The 20,596-nt window shown below is 38.6% G+C and overlaps 2 protein-coding genes across 2 annotated transcripts in view; one reads left to right on the top strand and one right to left on the bottom strand.

Annotated features, from left to right (window-relative positions):
- Nucleotides 1-3,842: 3,842 nt before the first annotated feature.
- Nucleotides 3,843-18,540, bottom strand: LOC144631996 (GTP-binding protein 1-like). Its single transcript, XM_078490585.1, has 13 exons — nucleotides 18,078-18,540; nucleotides 16,329-16,521; nucleotides 15,342-15,450; nucleotides 13,300-13,480; nucleotides 12,674-12,882; nucleotides 11,848-11,891; nucleotides 10,441-10,536; nucleotides 9,825-9,861; nucleotides 9,021-9,222; nucleotides 8,032-8,176; nucleotides 7,005-7,187; nucleotides 5,339-5,474; nucleotides 3,843-4,546 (listed from the first exon to the last, which is right to left on the bottom strand). Exons 2-13 carry the CDS (start codon nucleotides 16,506-16,508, stop codon nucleotides 4,218-4,220), a joined length of 1,851 nt encoding a protein of 616 aa, XP_078346711.1. The 5' UTR covers nucleotides 16,509-16,521; nucleotides 18,078-18,540; the 3' UTR covers nucleotides 3,843-4,217.
- Nucleotides 18,541-18,705: 165 nt separating this feature from the next.
- The window catches only part of LOC144632497 (josephin-1-like), a 149,335-nt gene continuing 147,444 nt past the window's right edge, over nucleotides 18,706-20,596 (top strand). Inside the window, exon 1 of the mRNA XM_078491167.1 lies at nucleotides 18,706-18,956. Within this exon, the coding sequence (XP_078347293.1) occupies nucleotides 18,715-18,956 (242 nt within the window). The 5' untranslated portion in view covers nucleotides 18,706-18,714. The remainder of the gene's footprint in view (nucleotides 18,957-20,596) is intronic.

The raw sequence follows: 20,596 nt of genomic DNA, 5'->3' as shown, positions 1-20,596 counted from the left end.
TTTTTTTTTTTTTTTTTTTTTTTTATTGAAGAAGAAGACGAAAAGAAAAAAAAAATACAATATTGATAATACAAAGAAAAATTTACACAGTTTCACTACATATAAGTACAAGTACAAAGTTGGTTTACAACATAATGTTTTAAATACAATTTTTAGTGGAAACAAAAGGAAAAAAAAAGGAAGAAAGTAGGAAAAAAAAAAAAAAAAAAAAAAAAAAAAAGGGCGGGTGGCACATTCTAAGTGGAAACATTTTGAGGCGGAAGAGCGCTTAATGTTGCCCATTTGGATCTAAATTTCGACAAGGTGTTGTTTTTAAAAGCGATTCTGCTTTCACAAAGGATTTTGTCTTTGAGAACGAGATAAAAAATGTTAAAGCTTGGGGGGCTATTATCCAACCAAGCTTGAAAGATGTGATATTTTCCGATGATTAGAACATGGTTAAAGGCGTAGAACTTAGTACAGTCTGGTTTATAGCCGTACAGAATATCTGTCACGTTTAAAGAAACATTCTCCGATCGTTTCTCGTTCCACCAAATAACAATTTCACGCCAAAAATTTTGCGTAATGGGGCATTCATACAAAAGATGAGCTAAAGTTTCGTCGGGAAAATTGCAGCGCTCGCAGCGAGGTGACGTTTTCAGTCCCATTTTAAAAAGACGTTTGTTTGTGGGAAGGATGCCATGAATGATTTTATATTGGAAACATCTAAGTTTGTTTTCTACCGTGACTCTAAAAGGCAATTGGTAGATAGCTTTCGGGGATAAGTTTTTTCCGACTAGTTCTAGTTCTATATTTGGGGGTTTAAGAACTTTCAAAACAAAATGTTCGCGAGCGATTTTGGCAGTGACATTAAAGGGTGTTAGGTCATCTCTGACAGTCTTATTGGAGGGTATTTGCTGGGTATTTAAAAGGGAGTTTTTCCAACCACTAGGGATTGCAGAGAGGAGGCCGAAATATTTTAAGAAATTCACTTTTAGACCATATTTCTTTTGAAATTCGGCTCTGGAGAAGAACCTACCATCTTCCAGAAGGTCGCGTATTTTAACCACACCCTTTTGATACCATGTCAGAAAAAAGATCGGTTTTCCATCTATTCGAATAAATCGGTTGTTCCAAATGATTTCATTCCGGTATTCATCAGCAGATGAGGGGTCTGTAGAGTGTATCTCCTGCCAAGCAGAGAGTATTTCTTTGTAGAAGGAGGGTAATTCTGAAGGCAGATTTAAGTCATTTATATCAAAGTTACATTCAAAAAGGAAAGTGCCACCAAGGTGGGTTGTGGCCAAGGAAAAGGCAGCGCACCATTTACTATCTCCAGCTTCACATAATCGCTTTGCCCACGCAGCCTTAAGAGATTTGTCCATCATAACAAAGTCAACCATGTTAAGACCACCTTTTTCAAGAGGACCAATAAGAGTGTGCCGTTTAATTTTATCCGGCTTCATTTTCCATACGAACCTGAAGCAAATATCGTTGACTTGTTTACATATGTTGGATGAGACTGAGAGAACAGACGTGTTGTAGACTAGTTTAGAGATGGCGAGAGTCTTGACAATGCATATCCTTCCTATAAGAGTTAGATTTCTCGCTGACCACCTGTTTAAAGTCTTTTTCAGTGATACAATTTTTTCTTCGAAATTGATTCTGCAGCTAACAGCCGGGTCGTAGGCGAAAGCAACACCGAGAGCAATTACGTATTTCTCTGGCCACGAGATATTAAAGGGGGATCGCTTGCCCTTGTTTTGTTTAAGGCTGCCAAGCCACATTCCTTCTGTTTTAGAAATGTTCATCTTAAGACCTGAACACTCTCCAAATTCACTTAGGAGGTTAAATAAGTGGTCCGCAGAAGAGTCGTTAAGTATGAAGGCAGTGATGTCATCAGCATACAGACTTAGTTTTATTTCAGTGTCATTGAGTTTCAGGCCACATATGTTATTATTCTGCCTGATGGATTGGGCCAGCGTTTCAACAGCCAAGACAAATAGCAGCCCTGATAAGGGACACCCTTGCCTGACTCCTCTATGAAGAGAAAAGAAATTTGAAGCAAAACCATTATTAAGTACGCAGCTGGAGATGTTAGAATAAAAGACATGAATCCAGTTCTGGAACATTGGCCCAAAGTTCATAGCGTCAATAGCCTCGAATAAAAACTTCCATTCGAGGGAATCGAAAGCTTTTTCGAAATCTATAAAACTTTTATGGAACTTCTATGGAACTTATGTTATCCGAGCTAGGGCATGATATTGACCTCGTGCTAGACTTTTCATTATATGCTGCTCTCAGACTGAAGATGAAGCTAAGATGAGTTCCATAAGGAACTCAGCACCAAAGTAAAAGCGAATAATCCAGGACAATGTCAATATGCTGCCCTCGCATAACGTGAGTTCCACCACGTGAGTAAGACAGAATAATCCAGCACCAGGTCAATATGCTGCCCTCAGATAACGTGAGTTTTATAAGAAACTCACCACCCAAGTAAGAATTAATAATCTAGCAAGAGGTCGATATGCTGCGCACACATAACGTGAGTTTCATAAGGAACTCAGTACCCAGGTAAGTGAGACCGAATAATCTAGCACGAGGTCAATATGCTGCCCTCAGATAACGTGAGTTTTATAAGAAACTCACCACCCAAGTAAGAATTAATAATCTAACAAGAGGTCGATATGCTGCGCACACATAACGTGAGTTTCATAAGGAACTCACCACCCAGGAAAGTGAGACCGAATAATCTAGCACGAGATGAATATGCTGCCCTCAGATAAAGTGAGTCTATAAGGAACTCACCACCCAAGTAAGAATTAATAATCTAGCAAGAGGTCAATATGCTGCGCACACATCATCAGGCGTGAGTTCCATAAGGAACTCACCACCCAAGTCAATAAGACCGAATAATCTAGCAAGAGGTGAATATGCTGCCCTCAGATAACGCGAGTTCCATGAGGAACTCTCCGACCATGAAAAACAAGATGATCTTGCAGGAGGTATGATATGCTGTCCTCAGATAATATAATTTCCATAATGAACTCGCCGGTGTCTGACATTTGCAGAATGCAGACTAAGATAATTTATTATTCATTCAAAATATTTCTTCATTTCTGATTGGCTTTCAATCCCAGGCTAATTCCAACTAACCGGCAAGCACCGACCAAATTTGGAGGACGCTTCTATTATTGGACGAATGACATAATAATTATTGGACGATTGACGTCACGCAACAACGGCTTTGTACAGAGCTCAGCCGAAGGCGAAAATGGTCGCTAAATTTCAACATTGCGACGAAAAAATGGCCAAAATAGTAGATGATAAAGATAGCAAAAACATCAAAAAAGCTTCGAAGGGAAGTCACTTGATTTTTAAAGCTTATCTTCAGGAGAGAAACATCAAAAAACCGGCGACATCGGAGGAATTGGCCACTGTTAGCGAACATTCAACACCAAAGTTTAATCCATTTTGTGTTTTTAGAGCTCTTGGAAATATTTTGAATGAATAACAAAACAATTATTGAATTTGGCTTTCGTATGATATGAAGAATTATGCAGATCTCGGAGGGTGTTATCCGCAGAAGGAGCCTGGTACCCGATAAACCACCCACTAATTCTGGCAAGCAAGAAACTTGCTCAAACACTTTTTGAAGAGCACGTAACGTAAGAGTTACCAGCGAGGAGGTTATAACCCTGGGTGCCAGAGGCTTTACTTGCCCGGTTGGGGAATTGGGGAAGGGAACTTTTTGAGAGGAGGGGGACGGCTGTACACAGGCTAGCCGCGCGCGACAAAACAGCCTCTGGTACCCAAAATGGGATGGTAAGTCAAGCTATAAATAGGCACCACACACATTGGAGAGCTCTTTCAAACTTTTTCTTTCGTCTTAAGGTGGTAATTGTAATAATTAGTTCAGAGAAGAAACGGATTTTCGCCTAAGTTTAATTTATGTGCACTTTTGGCTCTGAAAATAAACGTGAAGACTTGATTAAGTTCTGGGTGAAAATTGTTCTCTTCCACAGTCAAACACGACTTAAAACATTCAAGATTGAAGAAAGAAGGGAAAATTACAACAACAACTCTAAACCGCGACAGCTGCATGGGCTTTTATGATCGCAAAATGTTTTTTGAAATTTAAATATTTATGATAAAACTAATGAAGATAAAATGCTAAAACCTTAAAAATAAACTGAGGAAAATTACGTAAGAGATAAATACACGCGTGCATATGCGATTTATTTTTTCCCTGTTCTTTCTGTGCTAGTTGACGCTTGCGCACTTGTTCCCTCTTTGCCCTTGTCACGTGACAGTGCAGCGCCTCTGCCCGGTCCGCGGTGCTTCACTTTCCCGCCAACAAGCGGCGGAGGATGCGCAGTGGGATCTATCTGCTGTATTGTACCAACAGCTTTCGTTCTTCCTTCTCTGAAGATCATTCGTGTTTCCGGTTTGACAAATTCTGGGTTTTTAATAAAGCGGAAACGGACCATGGCTTTATCCCCTGTCCTTAGATGTTCTTTATCCATGTGAATTATCGTGGCTGTTTGCCGCATACTTCCACAGTGAACTAAAAAAAGACCGTAGAAATGTTTTAGATTTGTTTGTTGTAACATGTAGTCTATTGATACAACTGTCTGAGCTCTGTAATTGGTTCAAAATACTTGTGCAATGTGTAGCCAATGACAGCAAATTTCCTTTTTTCTCAACCAATCAAAAGCAAATCCAAATCTAATCGTCACTCGGCTTACGCGTGTTTTCCCGCGCTTGGCGCCGGTTGCACGTTTTTGCTAAGAGTTCTGATTGGATCACTGCACAGGCAAAACTAGTCCTGTACATTGCTAAGGACAGCGATATCGCAAACGTCAATGGGCTAGCTAAACTGTGGAAGAACTGAGTTGTATGTAAAGAATGATAAGAGGAGCTCAATGAACCTCACTGATCAAAAAGTTGCCGCATAACGACTGGCTGATGAATCGAAAGAGGCAGCATGGTATTGAAACACACTGAGATGAAGGGAACATTCGGAGACGAAAACTTCATATGTACTATAAAGATGAAAGGAAGGGCTCTGTGCAATTCACGAGCCGGGCAGTAAATTTTACAAGAAAATTTCACTTAGTACTTATAATAATTTATAATAATTTATACATTTATATAGCGCTAAAACTATAAATATTCTAAAGCGCTGTTTACTATATGTAAAAATAATATAAAAATATAATAAAAATTAGAATGAACCTACATACAAATCAAACTAGAAACAGTGTGATTGAAAAGTTAAAACGCTTAAACGTGAAATGCTTTCTTAAAAAGGAAAGTCTTCAATTGACTTTTAAAAGTCTCTCTTTAATATACTGACCCATTGCCTGGTATTTTGTACTGATGGTTGTTGGATGATGTAACACCAGCACCTCGGCGTCAAATTCCCAGCATGCTTGTGGCTTCACTTGTTTATCCACCATTACCATTCCTTTCCTGATCTGAGATCTTTTTATCTGATTTGAAAAAGCAAGAAATTTAATAGAATGAAATTGTATTTGACAGGGTATTAAGACGGAATCCACTAGGAAGTCGAGTAATATTTATCAAAGTTGGACAAAAATCGAGTACCAGAATAAATTATATCCTATTGCGTTATTTCCTACCCTTAATAAAAGGTAAAGATGTAAGTAATTAACCGTGATAACACCAACAGCAATTTCTTATCAGAGTCTGAGAAAATGAATTTCAAAGTTCACAAGGTATAGGCAAAATCTCACGTGTAGCCATTTTGTAAATTCGTCTTTAAGCGATTCAGTGGAATTCAGTGGAACTTCGAAATTTGTTTTCGATGTTTGATGTTGTTAGAAAAGATTTCTTTTGATAAGATATTTGAAGCAGTAACAAAAAAGTTTGCAATAAGGTGGAAATAATTTTGGTACAACAATTTCTTATCAGAGTATGAGAAAATGATATTAAAAGTTCACAAGCTATGGGCAAAAGCTCACATCTTTTAAGCGATTCATGGGAATTCAGTGGAACTACGAAATTTGTTTTCGATGTTTGGTGTTGTTAGAAAAGATTTCTTTCGATAAGATATTTGAAGCACTAACGCAAAAGCTTGCCATCAGGTGTAAATAGTTTTGGTACATAATTTTGTCCAGTAACTACTCGAAGTCCTGGCGGATTTCCTCTTAAACTCTTTACAGTGAAACCCGTTACATCGTTAAAGGGTAAAAGTCTGTTTTCAAGCCTATTTGTTTTGGTTTTGCATCAATACGCTTAGTAATTGGTTAAAACGTAGCGCCACTTTCTCTACCAATTAGAATTATAAACAAACCAATCACGACTCGCTCGCACACGTTTTCCCGCACTTTACTCCGGCTACACGTATACTTGTATCGAGTTTTGATTGGTTTACCTGGATTGTCCGCGTCGTTAATGATTGGCCAGAGTGTTTACGTTGGTTTTGGTTTTTCGACACTGAAAACTGCCCTATCAGGCCAGTGATCACCACTCCCCCCTGCTAACCCATGGCAGATATCCTTTAATTTTGGTTGGATTTCTCCAATATACCCCAGGCTGCAGAGAGGCACTGTAAGAGTAAAGTGCCAAAGAAACAACACAATGCCCCGGCCAGCACTTGCAACCTGGACCACTGGATCCGGAGTCCAACGCTCTAAGCGTTAGGCTATGGTACCTCTCTGTTTCACCTTTAGGGCTACAAATACTTCTGGAATGTTACTAGATAACTGGAAATAAGCATTTGGATATGTAACTTTGAACTTTTTGCTTTGATGCTAATTGAAGGAAAATTTATAGTCTCCGCTAAACACTAGCTCTTCAACAGAAATAAGCCCTGGTGTATCTTATTAATAAACACTACCATTTTCAAGCCGTGCCTTAAAGATACCAATAAAATAATGAAGATAGAGAAGTTCTCCATTAAAGAATAAAACAATCTCGTCTCGCGAGACGAAAGTCTCGTCTCGAGAAAACTCTTCACGACGTGCACGATACCGATGGCAAACAAGTCTATCACAAACCTTTTTCAAAGCAAATGATGCTGTTTGTCCTGCACGAAGTTCCTTCACTGGCATTCTCTTACGATGTATTGTCTTGACTGTGATTGGCTGAAACTGTCCTAGAGGGTCTGGGCCGAGTAGAAGGACGTCATTCAGACGAATGGTTCCTCGGAGACATGTGCCTGACACCACTGTACCAACACCCTACAGTACGAAAAATATTTCCTGATTGTAGGCCAAGTTATGCTGGAAAACATTTTCTTGCAACTTCTCGCGCAACAAAGTTGCATTGCAAAATGAAAATAGTTATTGTGCGTATTACTTCCTGTTTTGTTAGTCAGTCATGACTAAAAGTTGCACAAAGTTGAACTCGTGTCTACTTTGCGCAAAATGTTACCGCAACTTGAAACACGGGTGGTAATACGCGTAATGAGGCTTTTCTGCTTGCAATTCAACGAAATGTTGCCGTATCACTTAGACTCAAATTATAAAACACAAAATTAATTACGTTTTGCCTACAAAGAGGCGCGTTACAATCGCGTATACAAGCGACATAACAGCTAAAAATCGCTGAAAAAAAAAACATCACGAGAAATTCAAGGATATGAATATTTTGCGATAGAGTAGGACTTTCTTGTGGTCTGTGTTACAGTCGTTTTCTGTGCGACTTGCACCGCGTAAAAAGATTTTTTAAAATCTTTAAAGAGACTGGAATGTTTTGGCTAAGGACAAGACCGATCAGCCAACTGTAAACTACTTCTTTTAAAACTACTATACATGAAGACATTAGTAGTAAACAGTGAATGACTTTTCTCTGTTTGGAACTGGATTTTATCTTTTCTTGCACTTAAACCATTTTGTTTTCCTTAATTTCAGATGCACAAAACATTCGCAACACTGTGTAACATTTGATAAGTTCATCTATAATTGAATGAGTCCAAGATAGTGTTCTGCCTGTCCCGACACCTTTGGGGAGTAGAGGAGCACGTGTTGACCTAGTAGGAGAGGAGTGGGGAATAAACAAAATATTAACAAAGTTTCCACCCACCGGTACTGAGTAGGTGTCGTCAATCTGGAACTCAGCTGGTTCATCCTTTTTAAAATGTGCACGGATTGAAAGCAAATTAAGAAACATCTTCAGTAGGTCCAGGTTCTCACCAGTCACATTGGAAATCTGGAATATCGGGCATACCCTAAGAAAAAAAAGAACAATTATTGTGGAAAGAAATGATGTCATGTGTTAAACAGAATAAGTTTTATGTTGACCATAGTCTACTAACAGACTACCTAGTGGGGTATTGAGCGAAAAAAAGTCGGCAAGCAAAGCGATCTGAGAGGGGGGATCTTTGGGGAGGGGGGGGGGGGCTGGCTTATCTAACATGCCCTTGAATTAAATAAAACGATTTCATCAAAGGAACTATAAGGTCAAAATTAACAAAAACGCAAAGCGGGACTAAATCTCGGCAATAGTAACAGAGCAGTTTTCACAATGTCTTCAAGTAGGTCATGCTTGTACGTGAGTTATTGTTCTTGAGTCAGTTGACGACAACATCCATTTACACTAAAAATTCCTTCCTTCAATAGTTCTAAAAACTTATTCGTTCTTTATTATTGGCATAATGTGAGTCATCTAATTTTTGCGTCATGTTATGTTCGCGTCACTTTAATTTCGCGATTTTTTTGGAATCGCGAAATTCGTGAAATTAACGTGTCGCGAAAATTTCATGTAATAAGGTACTTTAAGTAGGAAATCCGTGAATCCAATTGGTTCTTCCATTGCTTTCTACTCAGTAATAGAAGACGATTGTGCACTCCTTGAGCTCTTAAAATGGAAAATTATTTATGATTTTTGGGTTGAAAATACATAAAATTGTAGGTTTTTGACTGCAATCCTTTAGTATCGACTAAAAAAACTGGACTACTCAGCCTCATCATTTTTGAACAATCAGTCAACTCGGCTCCACCTCACTGACTATTTTCTCACAGAAAACTTAGAGTCGTGGGCTTTTATTTACCAAACAGGATTCACGCACGTACCTTTCAGAAACAAAGTTTGTTGCCGACACCACTACATCATCAGGGTTTTGTACAATGACCGGGATTTTACGGCATCCAGGGGATTTTAGAATCCTGGTTAAAAGTTTCATGGTGTCTTGGAGCACATTGGGTGGACACATGTCAATCTTGGTCACCACCACAAACACAGGAACATTGAGTGCGAGTGCAAGCCCAAGATGCTCTGAAGAGCAAACGAGTTTGACATGTATAAATAATAACTTAAATAAAACTTTGTAAGATAACAAAAAATGTTCTAAAATGAATTTCAATTAGCGGAAAACTTCTTACTCGTAACATTAGGCTGACTTCTTTCAATATCTTAAGGCAAATTAGAATCTGATCAACACTGAAACAGACCTTTCCCGCATTTCTCTTCAATACCCCCAAACAGTAGTTTCAAATCTTAGACAAGTCAAGCTTATGTGGACAATTTTGATATATTTACCATATTTTTACTCATCCTAGCCTGAACTTAAAACCATTGTTTGTTGTCATTAGGCGGGGGGAGGGGGGAGTCTGAATGTTATACATCGACTAACTATATTAAACACTCTTTGCAGACTTGGTATACAGTATGTCCACAATAGGACCTTTCTTAATTAATGATGTGTCAATGCGAAAGAGGTAAATTTATCAGCAGCTTTATTGTAAAACTAAATGGTTAGCTTCCAAGAAATAATTAAATAATATCTACTGTAGCATCATAGGAATGTAATGGGTGTAAAGGGCTACAGCTACACAGCATTTTGCCTATGTTTATATAATTTTTATTACTGTACTGACCTTTTGTCATGCCTATAATTCCTGCATTTGACCCAATCTATGGGAGTAAAACAACAAAAAAATTTAAAAATCACTAGTAACAAAAAAAGTATTATAGCAACATAAATTTGTACATCGGATTGTGAAAAGTATTCAGAGTTGATTATCAAACCACCATGCTCAATCAACCAGGATACTTATCTGTTAACACTGATCCAGTTTACCATAAACCTGATCATGGGCAAGGAATACAACTTTGAACTACTGAGCATTTACCAACCCCAGACAGTGGGTAGAGTGCAGAATTTGAAACCAATTGGCCATACATGAACTTTCTGTCAATGTTTTGTTCCAGAAAATACCTATTCCTCTTTCATGGAAAGTTTTTGGTTTGAACACCACCCTACCCCTCCAGACATTTCAGTTTACCTTCATCCTTTTCTTGAAAAGCTTTAAATTTTGACACCCCCCTTCTCCCTCAGAGTGTTAAGGGTGAGTGTGTATTTTTTTTCTAAAACCACACAGTCAATAAAAAAATAATGGTTTTCTTCAAAACTATAAAATAGTACTCAGCAAGTTCTAGATTTACAGCTTAATTTGTGCAAATTGCAAAATGTAAATAGAATTGTTTACTGACCATCAGCATGGCAAAGTCTGGAACATGTCCTGTCATTCCAAAGATAGTTGTTTTGAGGTATCTTTCATGGCCAGCAAGATCAATAAAAGTAATCACCTGAAAAAGACAAAACAAACTGTAAGTAATGAAAAAACTTCCTTGGAAGAGGGCAACTACAGTGATCCTTTGGGTGGGATAGCAGTTCTCGCAAGGTCTCACATGAATGGCTCGCTACCCTTCAAGAGAACAATAGAACAAACAACAGGAACAATGCCCCTAGCCCCAATAACAATAGCAACTGCTACACTAGAGGACTGGTCAGTAGAATTACAAGCTTACAAATGCTACAACACTTATGAAAAACAAAATCATCAACTTCGTATGACCATGTCATGTGACGTCATGTTTGAGGCTTACACCATAATTTGTCAAAGTGACCGGAAACTCTACACCAAACTGGATAAATTTACACATATAGCTCTTACCAGTAAGTCATCATATTCTCAGACCCTGCTTGACAACAAATCACTGATAATATTTCATCATCATGTAGAAAAAGATTTACATCATGGATGGGGCATCTTGAAAAAAAGTCAACTTTTGCAAGCTTGTCATTTGCAATCCATCTTAATCGTCCACAGTCTTCACCACCACCCTTAATTATTTTCAGTTTATTATTACTTGTGGAACCCCGATATAACGATCCTCGATATAACGATATTCCCGATATAACAATGCTGTATGTTCTATGTCCCGACTAAAGTTACAGTACAATGTATGGGACGGAACCCCGATATAACGATTCTTCGATATAACGATATTATTTTACTGCTCCCTTGGCATATCGTTATATCTTCTTTGGTATTTTTCTACTACTGTTGATTGCATCTACCTATGAACACACGTGCTAAAAACATGTTTTCACATAACGTCAAACATCTGCGTTTCAGGTGTCAAACTTTGAAGTATAGCAGACCGTAATGGCAACTTTCGCGTTGAAAGTTCAACATACTGGTATTCCGGTTTTGAAATGGTGAAAAGATTAGATATAGAGACTTCTTCCGAGAAATTGATGCTGATCTGTGTCAATATGCATGTACACAGGTTAACCTGAATAATTTCTAGTCTAAAGTTTCGCTTGTACTCAGTGTTTATGGTGAGTATTTTGAGTGCAAAAGTTCACTTTACGGTCTGCTTAACTTCAAAGTTTGACACCTAAAATGCAGACGTTTGACGTCACGTGAAAACATGTTTTTAGCGCGTGCGTTCACGGGTAGATGCAATTAACGGTATTATTAGTTAGAGAACTATTATTTTCATTTTTTCAATTTGAAAGTAAATGTTGTACACCAGAAAAAATAATGACTTATTAAAATTCTTGATGTAGCTCCTTTATGGATAGTAAAACAAGGAAGAAGTATCACAAACCTTTGAAGACTTCTGACATATCCTCCCCCAATCAAGGCCTCCTCCTGTGTTGAAAACACACAAAACATAAGAAATGGTATGCAATCATCATTGACAATTAGTATTAAAATTAAAATCCTTACTTTCAGGATTCCTAACAGTTGGTAGAAAAAGTAGTATTCTATCATAAATGCATTTAGAAATAGTTATATACTGCATTAAAAGAGTTCTTACTCTAATTTTTGATTACAGTACTGATTTGTTATGACTCACAATTAATAAGCTAAAGGTAAAAGATAAAGTCTGTGTTTAGGGCTAGAGGCCCATCAAGCTGGAGATTATCCCTGTTTCCATAGCATTAAGTGATTAGAAGTATTCCTACTCCCCCCTGGATGGGATACTAGTCCATCACAGGGTTACACCCAGCATTAAATTTACCAGTACTCATTTAATATATACCAGGGTCGAGAGTGGCATTATGAGTGAAGTTTCTTGCCCAAAAATGCAATGAAGTGACCCCAGCAAGTGACAATGGAAATCAATGTGCACCACTAAAAATGTTCCATTAGAGTTTTCCCATCAGATGTTTCAAGACAGTGACATAATTCTCACAGACAGAATTCTGACCAAGACAGTTTTTAATCCACACATCCCACTTCCTATCAAATATGATGAATATGAGTGTTTTGACCAAGAACACAATGAAGTGACCCAAGCCAGTGACAGTCGAAATTAATATGCACTATAGTAACTAAAATTGCTGCATATGAGTTTTCCCATCTGATGTTTCAACTGAAGACAGTCATATTGTTGCAGACAGAATTTATACCGAATATATATAATTTACCGTGACTATCAGGCTTGTTAACAACATCTCCTCTGCTGTCGAACCCCAGGATATCATTTCCCACACTACTAGTTCTCCCTGATTCCATCTCATGTTTGTGCCGAAACAGTCTTTGTCTTGCCATGCCTCGTCCGTTGTCTAGTTCCCCATGGGTCAGCACACCCAGTAAGGTGCTTTTGCCTGCATCCACATTACCGACCACTGCCACTCTGATTATAAAAAAAATTACTAAATAAATCCAGTGAATTTCTGTCACTTTATCATAAATTTGCAAGGATAATTGAATAATGTACAGTGCTACATGAACATAATAATACAGCTTGAATTGATCAAACACTAGAGTTCCCTACAGCTTTAAAAGTTAGAACCACCTTGTAAAACATAATCAACAGTACCGCATGATTGTACTGCTCTGAAATAGCTTTCACTTGAATGGTCATACATTAGACTGTCAACCAGACCTCGAAGGTACCAGTACTAGTACTTACCACCTTGTATAGCAATTACTAACAGAACCACATAAAAGTAAAAGTTAATAGCTTTCTGACTTCAACGTTCTCAGTTCAAAGTCCCACTTGATAACCCAGACAGACAAAGAAGTTTTATGGTATCTCAAGAATGCTCACCTCACTTCCATAAAGTCATTTTCATCTGCCCTGTTGCGCACAAGATACTCTGCAACAGTTCCCTCCTCTGCTGGCTTTTCTCTCAGCAAAACAATGTCAGCATCACTAGCCTCAGCTAAAAGTTTTAAAGAGTCCACTGAAGCTTTCAAATCCTCTGCATTGAGGCCACTTGGAGTACTGTCTACAACAAGATATTAAATAAGATGACAAATAAGAACCTCGCAAGGCTAAATTTTATTTCTTATTGAATTATGTTAATTTCCAACTAATAATTGTTTCTTACTGTTGCTTCATGACTACAAAAATCTCTTTTATTTGCATTCTCTATTTGACATGATTATGATTATCATCATGATTCTTTCATGTTGATTCACATGTGAATTACATTTTACATTTTAAAATTTTTATTTTATTTTATCTTTTCTTTATTGATTTTATAGTGTAAATTTTTAGTCTAGACATTGCAGATGAAGAACCTCTGTTTGGTGGATACTCTACAATAAACCATTATTATTTTTATCATCATCATAATCATCATCATTATTATTATTATTATTATTATTATTAATTACTGGTACATGACTGAGTCAACATGTATAAATTAACCTCTGATATTAAATTTGCTATTTATCTGCCTCAAAAGCTTTGTGTCACTTAGCCCAATATCTTTGTCCAGGCTTAGATAACCAGGTTCTATATTTTCTTGTGACTAGCACTCCCCTTTACTTAATTCCAGCTTACTCTTTGGACAAGTAGCTCTCCAATTTTGCTTGCCCAGGGCAGTTACTGGTCTTAGTGAACTATTTTTGGCAGAAAACTTTCCTGGGCCCTTGCCCACCAGGCAAGTGAGCATGAAAAGTTACTTGTCTAACAGAAAAATCTACTTGTCCTGGATTTAGAAATCACACCTTTTTTTCAAGCTCTGTCAGGGCTCGAAAAATCCGCTAGCCCGACTCCCGGGGCTAGCGAAAATTTTCGTTTGGCTAGTGAATGAAGTACTTTGCTAGCCCAGTGGGCTAGCAAGCCACTTAAAAGCCAAGTTGTTGAATTGACTGGCAAGATCTGCATTAAAATTTATATTAAGAAAAGATGTTATGAAATTAATTTCGTGAAAAGTCTGTCAGTTGTATTGTTATCCATTACCACTGGTATGCCACGAAGGAGTCAAAAGCGGGTTTAAAACACGGCAAGTACGCGATTTGAAGAGAATATTCGCAAGGCGTTCTATGTGGACGTGAGAATTCTGGGAACCACTTTGGTCTTTGGGTCGCTTGGACGTGGGATGTTACGAATGTATTCCGCTTTGTTTCTTTCAATGAGCCTCTTGAACTGTGGCTTCACACAGGAAAAGAAAGGAGATGGTGTTGCTCAAGATCAGCGTAAGCATAGTGCAGCTGGGCCAGCTGCTGCAGATGAAGTTCAAACCAAAAACAAGAAATACATGTATGTCGCAGCGAAAACGGTTGTTTCTTCCACAGTGGAAAACAAAATGGCCGTTGGTGGTGTATGATGAGGAAAAGGGTGTAATGTTTTTCCAAACTTGTCAAAAATATCCATCTTTAGCGGACAAATCCAGCCCTTTGTTTAGTGGCACTTCAAATGTTTGCGTTGATCTGTTGAAGAATTTTTCTTGTGCGTGTGTACTTAAGCATAAGACTGGCTTACGTAACAAATGTGTACTGGGCTAGAGCTCTCAAGCTCTGGGCTAGTAAAGTAACAATACCAGCTAGCCCACGGCTAGAAAGGCTTCAGAAAAATTTTCGAGCCCTGTCTGTTGAAGTTGTCGATCAAACACTATTAAGAACTACCAGGGGTGTAGCTAAGATAAAAGAAAGCCGACTCATAAACAAGTTCAGCTGGCTCTTCTGGTTTTTGTACCTTAAAAATTATTAACGTCTTCTAGTGAAATTTCAGGATGTGATAAGCTTTCTTTCAGTCAAAATGAAATCGAAATTAGCCAGGAGCCAGCTCTTAATTAGCTACATCCCTAGATTACATTACAAAGGTTGAATCATGGCAAAGGCATCGTGATTCCTTCTCACCTCCTACTCCGACTTCATAGATAGTCTCTCCATGTCCTTCATCAAGCCTCTCTTTTAGTTTATGAAGTAAAAAGTCAAACTGTTCATCATCTGGACTGATCAGGGCCACCTACAGCAAAACCAAAATATGTAATGAAATAACTATCGCATTTATTAAGCTCCCATTTCTCTTTCAAATCCTTTTCTTGTATTAAAATTCCTTATCCCAAGGTTGTCAAGAGCAGCTGGCTGCCAGCATAAATCACCATCTACTTTATGATATTGTCCAGTTACCGGTACTCTGTAGGCCAAGATCATGTCTGCTGGTCATATTGTGATTTAATTTTACCCTTTAATAATTTTTCCTTTGTTCTAATGTACGGTAATTTAAAACAAAGGAAAATACCAAGAAAAAAATAACCAACCATTATACCAAGAGTAATATTGAACCACGGCCTGGTAGCCTAATGGCTAGTCCCCTGGATTCCAGTTTGAGTGGAACGGGTCGACAAGCCCTGGCTGGGGTCATTACATTTTATTTTAGATATTTTATGCATTTCTGTGGATGAATCAGCAGAGCTCTATTTTCCCCTCCATTATGAGCAAATTTGGTGATCGATCTCCTGTATTTCAAATTGTTTTTTATATGACCGGTATGCATATATCATAAAACTAGGGCAGCCTCGATCCAAGTGACACATACTGCTGGAGCTCATCTCAGTTTTGATAGCCTTAAGCAGCTAGGAATATTTCTACGTCCCCCTAGATGGGATGCTAGTCCATTGCAGGGTACCCCCAGCTTTATTTCGCCGGTTTAATTTATACACCTGGGTAGAGAGAGGCACTATGAGAGTAAAGTGTTGCCCAAGGACAAAACACAGTCACCCTGGCCAGGGCTTGAACTCTGAATGCCCACTCTGGAGTCCAGCCTGCAAACCATTAGGCCACTGTGCCTCCCATGCATACATCATATTTAATTGTTAAATATGACAAGAAGTATCCGCATACCCTTGGATCAACTGCTTGTTCCTTGCCATTTAAATTGCTGTTCTCTTCAAGGTAAAACTCGCCATCACTGTCTGGAGCAAACAAGTTGTCTGCACCTTCTGGAGACCCGTTTTGTGCACCATTCAGCGAAGTGCCAGAGAACTTCTCTTCTACATTTATTGTTTCTGCAGCAGCACTCATTCTTTTGGGATGCCTACAAGAAAAAGAAGAAAAATGACTAGTGAGCGCAGTGAATATGTAGGGTATGTAAATCTGTATGTAAATCTGCCGATCTGTGCTGTTTTTTGGCCAAATCCATCAATGGTCATCACTCCGCCACTATTTTTGTTCAAATCTGAATCCGCATTACTTAAAAACTTTGTACAAATTGTGTGTTATAGTTTTGCTGCAACGGACAGTAGAAGTTGTCTTTTAGAAAGTTTTGTTACATTGCTTGTTTTTGTGACAATTCTGCCACCAAAGACCAACCAAAGTGACCTGAACTTAGTTTACTATCCACGATCCGAGCTTCCTGACATGAAGAGTCTGGAAGCCGGGCCATAATTCTCAGCTAATCCGTAATCTGCTGTATTTTAGAAAATCCGCGTATCTGCTCAGTGTATCACCAAAAATTCCACAATCCAGGCACATTTTAAGGCCAAATCCATTGATCTGCAAACCTATACATGTACATCCCCTCACTAGTCATACAAAGTTATCCAAAAAGGAGGAAACAAGCAAGCTTATAAATACGTATGCATGCTGGAATTAACTACGCATCTGATTTAAACTGGGACAAGGGTAAAATATCTCTTATTATTCCTCGCGAAGCGAGGCCGAAGGCCGAGCGTAGCGGGGTGTATAATTTTGTCCCTCAAAGGGCTCAGGCGGGATGAAATCTCGTGTGGAGTTTACGGTCATATATATATATATATTTGTGAGCTTGGTGTCTGGCGGAAATGACGTCACACGGCCGCCGCGCTGGTGGCCTAATGGTACTTAAGGCGTCAAACTTGAAATCAGATCTTCGGGACTGAGGGCGCGGGTTCGAATCTGGCTAGGGTTTTTTTTTTTTTCCTTTTTTTTTTCTTTTTTTTTTTGTGGGTTTGAATCCTGAGCCTTTCATTTTTATCATTTTTCTTTTCGGATTAAAATAACACTGATTTTCACATAATACTCCCTCAACGCCTATTCAGGCTATAAACCTTTCATCGCCATCAGGGGCGCGCAGGCGGAGGGTTCGAATCCTCCTGTCGTTCGTTCTTCTTTTTTTTTAATGCCCTCAAATAAATGTCCAAAATGCGACTATCCAATAATTTGTCGATGATTTGGAAAATAGCCTCAATCTGCTCTTCCCAACGCTTTATACCTCTTTACAAACCAGAAAGAGCCGCCATCTTCAAAGCGGAGTAGACCCTGGGAACGAGGGTGTCGCGGCCATGCCCGTTACTAATTTTTAACAAATATATCTTCCTGCCTACTGTGGAAAATTGAATATGTACAATGTTCAACTTCAAATAATCCACTCCTTATTTATAACACCACCCCACCCCCCCCCCCCTGCCTCCCCAACCCAGAGCTTCGCGAGGCCCTGCGAGTCACGTATTACTAGTTATACTTATTATATTCTTGCTTCATATATGTGTAAGACCTTAATTTCTCTCCAAATCATTATCAGCATAATGCAAGATCAGCTTATTCGATTCAAAAGCATGCACATAACTTCGTCTTACATAAGATTTAGTGAAATTCATTTTCATTTTTACCCACCTGAAACGACGATCACAACCACTCCTTGCTATATATAGAAATCTGCAACCGAAAAGCTAGGCAAGCGTCATTTGTAACAATTGAAAAAAATCCCGCGGAAAAATTATGGAACACTCTTTTCGCGTATAAGAAGAGGTGTTCCTTGGTCCACAGCCGAAGTTCTGCAGATTGTTAGCAAGATCGTCGGATTTATACCCTTGATTTCACCAAAATCTGGCTAGCTGAGGAAATGTGGTGCAACACAGCCCACTCAAAACAATAACACTTATACAAAAGCTTTTTTTTCGTTGTAAATAAAGCAAATTTCATCAGCCGGTCTTCACGCTTGCGTATGGGCTTTATTGTCCCCAGGCCTCCTTGGAAAATACCAAAATGTGGTTAAATTTTGAATGAAAATTGTATTTTTGGATGCGTGTGCTTTGAGAAAAAGCTTCAAGAAGAGTCAAGAACCCAATAATGTGAAATTATAGCTTAGGATTTGAAGAATCGCTGTAAAAAGACCAAATGCAAAACAAAGAGCAAAACATTGTGCGCAATGGGAGGGACTGGGCTACTTTTTTCGAGGGGCAGCGGACTACCTCCTAAAAAAGTGCATACTTGATGTAACAAGATGTATAAACATCCGTGAAAGATCAGGATGGAAATTTACCATGAGCGTCAAAGACAGATGCTTTGTGCGGTCCATACTCTAAACAATCTTTTCCAGGACAGAAATGCCTATAGCAAGACAGATCTAGATGCCATTAGCTACAACCTCAGCCCGGATGCTTTTGTCAATCCTCATAAAAACATGCTTGGCTTGGGAAATTACGATGTGAATGTTTTGATGGCCGCCTTGCAGTTGAAGGAATATGAAGCAGTTTGGTTTGATAAAAGACTGTAAGTACAGTAATTCGGCCTTTTGATATTAAGTTATCATTATATGTCCTCCATGTTAAGCTCTTCACTCACGACAAGCTCCAATTTGTACCCATCCTCAGTCTACTTTCTCCCCACCCCTCCCCACTCAGGCCAGTAGTTACCATTTATCTTTATATTTCACCCTTTATTCAGCTTGAGGTTTCTGTAAGCAATAGTTAATGAATGGCAAGCTGAGTTGAGTATATATCTCTTATATAAAAAATGAGGGTGCAAAGTCTGAGTGATTTAGTACTCCCAACAATAGCAACAACCTTTAAAGATGAATTCCAGTCCGTACTGCGCAATCTCGGCTGCAATGTTTATGTGAGCCCACACGAAGGAATGTTTACAAGCAAAACTAAAAATTCCGCGACAAACTTACCTTTTTCTTCATAATTAACGCCAGATATCCTTGCAGAACAAATAATAACGAGTAGAGGAACCTTGACGCTATTTCAAACCGACGTTTCAGCTCATCGGAAATTCTTGAACGAAACGAACTGTAATGGCAGACTAAAAAACTTCATGTATGCTGTCACCGAAGTGTAACGTTTCAACAAATTCAAAACAAAAACGAAAACAAACCCCGAGTCTGCGCAGTACGGACTGGAAATCAGCTTTACAGTGCGGACACTCGAACCATGAACGCCACGGCTTTATTTTCACTTTATTTGTACTTTATTTTCACTTATTTTGTAGTTATTTTTGACATTTTTCCAGAACTAACCAATCACAGCCGCGAGTCGAACAACGGTTTTTCCGTATGATTGACAGCTTATCTCCACATGAATCTCTTGCACGCAAGCTATTTATAGCCCCATCGTGGGAAAACACGACTGTTGCTGTTAAATGAAGATGGCTACATCGAGACTCTTCCGAACTGAAACCTTCAGAGGTTCACTTATGGTTTAAGTATCGATCTTTAGGTCTTAAACTGGAACGTCTCTCGACATAATTCGGAAATACTAGAGGCCGGCTTAGGCCATGTTCGCTGTAGCCTATGTGAAATCCCCGGGTGAAATCCAAAGACATCGAAGCCTTCTTTCCGTCTACAGACTGTAAGCCGAAAACGTGTGAGTATTATATTGGAAGCCGGCATATGATTTGCCAGACTCATACTTTAAGTACTAAACTGTACTGAGTGATTTGTATAACTCATCTCTCTGATGATTTCCATTACAAAGCAGATTTAAACAGTATAAATCTAATCGTACGGTTACGTTGTGTACGAAATGTTGTTTGACGTTTACCGTCGAAATAAATATTAAATAGCTTGCGTTTCATTTGTTTCTTGTCCTTTATTGAATAAGGAAGAAATATTTCCGTCAGAAACCGCCATTATGATAGTTTCACTGGTTGAATATCCCGCTGTATATTGTAAGAAGCAGACCGCGGAAAATTCTGGATTAATGTACCGCCGTTGTGTAAAAACACGCGCCAGTTTGAAAATAACGTTGAAAAAATGTCTCGGCTGTTTCTTCGACTTGCAGCTGTGATTGGCTAGTTCTGGAAAAATGTAAAAAATTACTACAAAATAAGTGAAAATAAAGTACAAATAAAGCGAAAATAAAGTACAAATAAAGCGAAAATAAAGCCATGGCGTTCATGGTTCGAGTGCC

Source organism: Oculina patagonica, chromosome 12 (genome assembly GCF_052425735.1).
Source record: "Oculina patagonica isolate OP01 chromosome 12, crgOcupat, whole genome shotgun sequence".
Classification (NCBI taxonomy): Eukaryota; Metazoa; Cnidaria; class Anthozoa; order Scleractinia; family Oculinidae; genus Oculina; species Oculina patagonica.
The sequence above is the reverse complement of the archived record's forward strand: the minus strand, read 5'-3'. Positions and strand labels throughout refer to the sequence as shown.

What these genes read in the sequence shown, in the direction of transcription:
- LOC144631996 (XM_078490585.1), bottom strand. Translation starts at nt 16,508, where the DNA reads ATGAGTGCTGCTGCAGAAACAATAAATGTAGAAGAGAAGTTCTCTGGC. An exon ending in CTATGAAGTCGGAGTAGGAG is followed by an intron (nt 13,481 to 15,341) that starts GTGAGAAGGAAT and finishes ATCTTGTTGTAG; the next exon opens with ACAGTACTCCAAGTGGCCTC. An exon ending in AATTATAGGCATGACAAAAG is followed by an intron (nt 9,223 to 9,824) that starts GTCAGTACAGTA and finishes TTTGCTCTTCAG; the next exon opens with AGCATCTTGGGCTTGCACTC.